General features: G+C 34.2%; 1 long non-coding RNA gene and 1 gene segment (V, D, J or C); one reads left to right on the forward strand and one right to left on the reverse strand.

Moving 5' to 3' along the window:
* The first annotated feature begins 308 nt into the window (after positions 1-308).
* LOC131536969 (Ig heavy chain V region 914-like) lies at positions 309-1,771 on the forward strand. The segment is given in 2 exon segments: positions 309-999; positions 1,084-1,771. Coding segments are annotated over 2 exon segments (378 nt in total).
* A 231-nt stretch (positions 1,772-2,002) lies between these two features.
* The window catches only part of LOC131536986 (uncharacterized), a 4,677-nt gene continuing 114 nt past the window's right edge, over positions 2,003-6,565 (reverse strand). The window contains exons 1-3 of the long non-coding RNA XR_009270150.1: positions 6,468-6,565; positions 4,790-4,964; positions 2,003-2,939 (exon numbers count right to left, since the gene is read on the reverse strand). The exon at positions 6,468-6,565 is cut by the window's right edge and continues 114 nt beyond it. This is a non-coding gene — a long non-coding RNA (uncharacterized LOC131536986). The remainder of the gene's footprint in view (positions 2,940-4,789; positions 4,965-6,467) is intronic.

Here is a 6,565-nt window from a genome sequence, read left to right on the forward strand (position 1 = left end):
TTTAATCTTGATTGCAATAAAATTGTGTACATTTTAGCCTTCTGCTTTTTGAATAGTTTTCTTATTTATTTTTATTTTTTTTAAATTATTATTCTATTTCTAAAATCTTGTTTAAAACCTTGTTTCTGAAATAGCAAATGTGATTCTAACCCAAATAAAATTATACTTTCATTGTATGGAAGAACTTGAATTTTTATTTTTGGGTGAACTATATTTTTAAATGTATATGTATGTGTGTATTTCTCTTTAAAGTCAAAAATTTGAGTGATTCATTCAAATTAAATATATGCAAATATGCTTTGCTTTGATGACTGAAAGCATGTTTAAAGGTGAATTTAAACTCCCCTGTCTTCCCTGTCCCACTCCAACATCTTTAAGGAAATGTATAGGCCTTAAAATACCACATCCAAGCACCAGTCCTCCAAAACCACTGTAAACAGACATATAACTGCTACCAAAAACACCAATCATAAAAACATCTAACATTTACTGCACCCACACCAATGACAGTAACAGCCTGATTTCTATAGTATGCCAGAATTAGTAATAACTGGGTCAAAATGTGAAGCATTGCTGTGAAGTAACAAAAGAGAAGGTTATTTTATGTAATATCTGTATAGATGTGTAAGTTTATTTGATGAGTTAATGCAATTTGAAATGTGTTACTGTAAACATACTGTACAATAACATGTTGAAAAACCTCTACTGCCCTAAAAACAAAATAAATGTGTATTATTTATTATATCAATCAGAATTCAATAATAAAAAAAAGATTCTCAGTTCCAGTGTTGCCAGAGTTACCTTGTTTTGCAGAATATATGCAAATGTCATGATTTAGTAGGGAGGGTCGATGTTACTTAAACTTTTAAAAGACTTGTGCTATAAAACAAAACTCTCAGACAGTGTTTGTGTGCAGCTAAATATTTTACTCTTTAGTTCACAGTTGCGGTGTGATGATGGAGGTGTTACTGCGTTTAGTTCTGCTGTTGATCATTTCATGTGAGAAACTCTTACTTTTTCTGAATTGTTGAGGACATCCCACTTTTCTACATCATCTAACATTATTTGTTCCATGTTTTTCAGCTGTTAGTGGTCAGTCTTTGACCTCCTCAGATTCTGTGGTGAAAAAGCCTGGAGACTCAGTGACTCTGTCCTGCACTGTGTCTGGATTCTCAATGAGCAGCTACTACATGCATTGGATCCGTCAGAAACCAGGGAAAGCACTGGAGTGGATTGGATTTATAGACGGTGGCTCAAGTGCATATTATGCTCAGTCTCTACAGGGCCAGTTCTCCATCACCAAAGACACCAGCAAAAACATGCTGTATTTAGAGGTGAAAAGCCTGAAGACTGAAGACACAGCTGTTTATTACTGTGCTAGAGACTCACAGTTACACAAAAGACTGCAGGACTGAACAAAAACTATTGATGCATCACATCACAAAAGCAGTTCTACTGCAAACATCCCCAAAATATAAAATATAACTTGTTTTAGATGTTATTCAACACACTTAAGCAGTTCTTTGGTAGCCTTTTAAAATAATGGTCCATCAGGTAACTATGTAGGAGGAAATGCAGGACAAATGAGTAGTAGTACAGAAACACTTCAGCTACTATTAACTACTCTGGAAACAAGAATACTGTAATGAATCATTAAGCAATAACAAATTTATGCTTTAGACTGAGTTAATTTATTATTAGATATGCAATAATTACTGAATGAGATTCATAACTACGACAAATTATAAAGAATTACCAGTTAATTACTAACCACTTAAATGTGTGACCAATTTTCTATTTTACTGTGAACATGGTCATAAAATAAATATAATAAATACAGTACATAAAATAAAGTGACAATAATAATAATTATATATATATTTTTTTTTTATAAAAGTGACAAAAATGACAAGTATTGTTTATGTACAAGATAAGCAAGATAAGGCCTTGCATGGGGTTTTATTTATATTTTTGTTCTGACTTTCTTTGTACTGATGTAAAATCAGCCGGGGGATGGACAATGCAAATTAATTGTACCTTCTGTCTTATAAACCCTCCGTATTTATCTCCTCAGTATTCTGTCAGTGAGATTTTTTAACAAAAACTGCTGCAAAAATGGTCCTCAGAATTATGTTTAATAAGCATAATCGTAGTTATGGACAGTAAATATAATATAGGAATACATTTTTACACTACTTTATTATTGACTACTGTAGACAACGGTCTGACTTTTATTTTAACAGAGTTCAAAGGTCAAACACTGACTGAGTCTGAGTCAGTCGTCATCAAACCAGGGAACAATCATAAACTGACCTGTACCTTCTCTGGGATTGATGTTGGAGCTGCAGATATTTCATGGATGAGACAGAAAGCGCTCGAGTGGATCTCAAATATTTCTGCTCCAAGTGGCCGTGACAAATGTTACTCTAAAACTGTTGAAGGACGATTCACCATCTCCAGAGACAACGGGTCATTCTATGGAAATGTCCATTTTTCTGTCCCTAGCCTTCACAGAAATATTACACTATAAAAAATATAAAATTTTTATATTTTAAAATAAAACGATGTGTTATTTGAACAATTACACCTTCTTAAACCATCAATGTGGCAATATTTGTTTTAAATTAATTATAAAGAATTCCAAGCACCACAAAACTGCTCGTCCCCACAGCCATGTACAGCGGGAAAGTGCTTTATTTAGAGTTCAAAAACAGGTTTTTCTTCCATTTAAAATACAATAATGTATTCATAACTATCAAATATATGATGTAAATGACATACAAATACAAAATGTAAAATAAATATTATAAAATATATAATAAAAGCGGTGGTCCCCTGGAGTTGTCACTGGTGTTACCGATTAACAAAAATTATTTATTTTGAAATAAAAATCACACTGATGACATCACTTGACTTCCTCCTTCCTGTTTCCTGAAGATCTGTGAAGAAAGGCCCATGTTTACTCCACTGTCTCTTATCAGTTATCAGAAATTTTCTCATTTATCTCATGATTTCATATGAAGCTTTTAGTCGCTGGTATGACCTACTTTATTGTCAGGGAATTTTAACCAGAAAACAAATGTAGTAAACTACTTAATTTAGTGAGTATACCATGACTGACAACAAGTGGCTTGATATATTGCAGCAGACCTTTTGTAAAATGCATTTTTTTCATGAAATGTGTCACTGGTGTTACTGTCACTGTTACCTTCCTTATGGGTTACACCAGCGAAGATCAGTTTATGTTTATGTTCTTTTACTAACTGCTTTCACTAATTGCCAAATGTATGTCAAATGTAACAATTTAGTCTTATCTATTAATTATAGCTGTAGAATAAGGATATCTGGTCTAATGTATGTCACTGGTGATTCATTGTTTCACTGGTGTTACCGTTTTTTTTTCTGTCACATTAAATAAAATGTGTCACATGTGACATGATAATATTTTTTGCATCCATTAAATTCTGCTACACTGAAGCGTTAAGATTTAAAGGATTGCATCGTTACTTGTTTATAACTGTTTTTTCAAAAATTTTCATTGTTATAGCAAATACATGGTTGTGCAAATGAACCAACATCATTCAATCACACTTTTAACAAACCTGGTTAAAATAAATAAAGTAATCTCCTTATTTGTTGCATTATTATTTTTCTGTAACTCTGCCTACATGTGCTGAAAAAATTGAGAAATAATATTTCATAAAAACCTTTAAAATTGCCAAAGTAGTAAGGTAACACCAGTGACAAAAAAAAGAAGAAAAAAAAAAGTACATGTGGTCTTCAAATAAATGCACAAAAAAAATAATTAAGCTGTCATTTATGTGTATTCATAAAGTCAAAAGGTAATCTAATAATGTGGTCTAAGTTTAAGTGTTAAAAAAAGAAATACATTTTAAGACATCTTGCCATACCAAAAGTGGACGTTTCTGTAGAATGACCCTAAAATGCAGGTGTATCTGCACATGACAAATCTGCAGGCTGAAGACACTGCCGTTTATTACTTTGCTCGAGAAACACAGTAATACAAGATGCTGCTCTGCAGTACATAAACTTAACGTGCTTTGGAGAAATACACTGTTCCTACCAGACATTATCAAAAACAGTTCAGACGGTAATCTAAAAAACCTGCCCATCTCTCATTCTTCAATATCAACATTAAAGCATGTAGAAATACTCAACCATCTCATCACGGTTCAAACCCAAAACATGTTACTCCAACTATGAATGAAATAACTTCTTTGTGTGTGGAACACATACTGTAAATACTATATATTTTGAGGAACAATTTGTATGTTTTGTATGATTTGAGAAAACTGGATTTGGATTACAGGTAGATAAAAACATACAATTAATTGGTAATCAACTATCATAGCCTAGTAAATACCTAACAACAATACATTTAAAGGCAGACATGGTTACAGAGGTTAATAAGGACACAGAAATGCAAATGTACCTTTAGAGGGCACCCTATGCAAACCTACTTCTGTTTGTCTTCCTCAAAAGTCTCCACTCTATTCATCTCCAGACACAAAACTTGTTTGTGACTTTGATGCATCGGCTTGCTCTTTTCAAAACATGACAATGGATATTTTGTCTAAACTGGGATTTATCTTCATGTTTGCTCTCACAGAATGTAAGATACTCCTGAAAACCTATTGATAATCAGACTTATTCATGTGTGCTGTTGTGAATGTTAATGTTGAACTGTTTGTTTTTCAGTCTGTTGGTGTCAAACACTGACTGAGTCTGAGTCAGTGGTCATTAAACCTGGAGGATCTCACAGACTCACCTGTACAGTCTCTGGATTTAGTGGTGACCCAGACTTAGCTTGGATCAGACAGACTGCAGGAGGAGGTCTGGAGTGGCTGGCATACATCTCTGGTGGTAGTAGTTATATATACTACTCTCAGTCTGTTCAGGGACGCTTCACCATCTCCAGAGACAACAGCAAGAAACAGATGTATCTGCAGATGAATAATATGAAGAATGAAGACACTGCTGTATATTATTGTGCAAGAGAGACACAGTGATGAATACAGCTACAGTACTGCACAAAATATGAAAACAAAGAGCTCTCTCAAATAAAACTTTATCATTCGATTTGTCATTCCTGAAAGGGATAGTTCACCCAGAAAAAGCTGCCAGCTGCCAGACTTTTAGTTTAAAATACTTTCTAAATCACACGTCTGAACCCAACAGAGTCACTTTTTCATCAGGATGTGCATTAGCTTTAAACAATAAATTCTGTCTATCTACCCACTTCCTGTGGGCAAAAAAAAAAAAAAAAGCCAAACAAACACAAATACAAGGTGACTATTTTGAAGCGAGTTGCAATTTTTGCTATTTGACAATACAGCATGTAGGGTTGAGGTTTGAACCTGAGTCCCTTAGACAAATGCTGAATCTCTAGACTATCCTGCCTTACAGTTTTATAAAGAACTAGTAGTTGTTTTACCCTTTGGTCATGTCTTATCTCAGGAGAATCTGTTCCTAACTGACTACAGTTACAAAATGTTTACATGGTCACATGAAACATGACAGTGAGGACAGATTCTCAGAGCATGTTGTTCGGTTTTACAGATGCTCATGGCAACTCACTGATTATGAACACACAATTACTGCTTTTCTAATAGTCTGTGTGCAGGACTAAAATAAAATCAGACATTGTTTCTATACACACACAAGCTGTCACTCATTTGTATTTTGAGAATCTGAAAAGATACACTAGGTGCGTTTACATGTACACTTTTTTGTCATTCCGATTAAAATCATTCCGATTGAAAGATTCGATGAACTGTTTACATGAGACGTTATCTAATCCGATATGGTGTTTACATGTGCCTGTGCTTTCGATTTTAGGATATGCTAATAGCCTACAGTGACAACAAAAACAAGTCACCAGAGGAAAAAACGCCCATATTTACGTTAATATTTTTAATATCTGTTTGCACTTGCTTAGAATAAACGGTTAATATTTGAATCCCTTGCGTTCATTCGAGCGCTCAGTCATATGGCCAGAACGTGATCATAGAAATCATATGTCCCTCTGTAATGCAGCTGAGATTAATTGTAGCTACTCTGATACTACAAAGTTGTACTGTACTTAAATGGAACAAATACACGATTTCTTACCAAGAGTTGCTGAACAATGAATCAAAGGAGCATTGCTTTATCACAATCGTGTTTCGTACAACATGCGTGAGCACGTATTTCAAGCAGATCGGAAATTATGAATCTGTCATCTATAAAAATACAAATGACATGGCAAATTTTGGTCAAGTTGTTTATTTTCATTGAGCTACTTTCACTATCATCACTGTGTTGTTTCTAAGCTGAAAAGCAGAAAATTGCGCTTCATTTCAGATCTGTTTTTCACTCCGGACATGAGAGCAGATAGTCCGTCACACAGCAAGCGTTCTCCTTTCTAATGTGTTTTTAACTGTATAATTGAAATTGTAACTTTATACCTCCACTATTACCCAGTCTCTACTGTAGTGTCGGTGTCCCCAAATCACAGAATGTACCGTTGCCGACATCATCACGTTCACGTTCTGACGACCCGACC

The sequence above is a fragment of the Onychostoma macrolepis genome, chromosome 03 (genome assembly GCF_012432095.1).
Source record: "Onychostoma macrolepis isolate SWU-2019 chromosome 03, ASM1243209v1, whole genome shotgun sequence".
In the NCBI taxonomy this organism is placed as follows: Eukaryota; Metazoa; Chordata; class Actinopteri; order Cypriniformes; family Cyprinidae; genus Onychostoma; species Onychostoma macrolepis.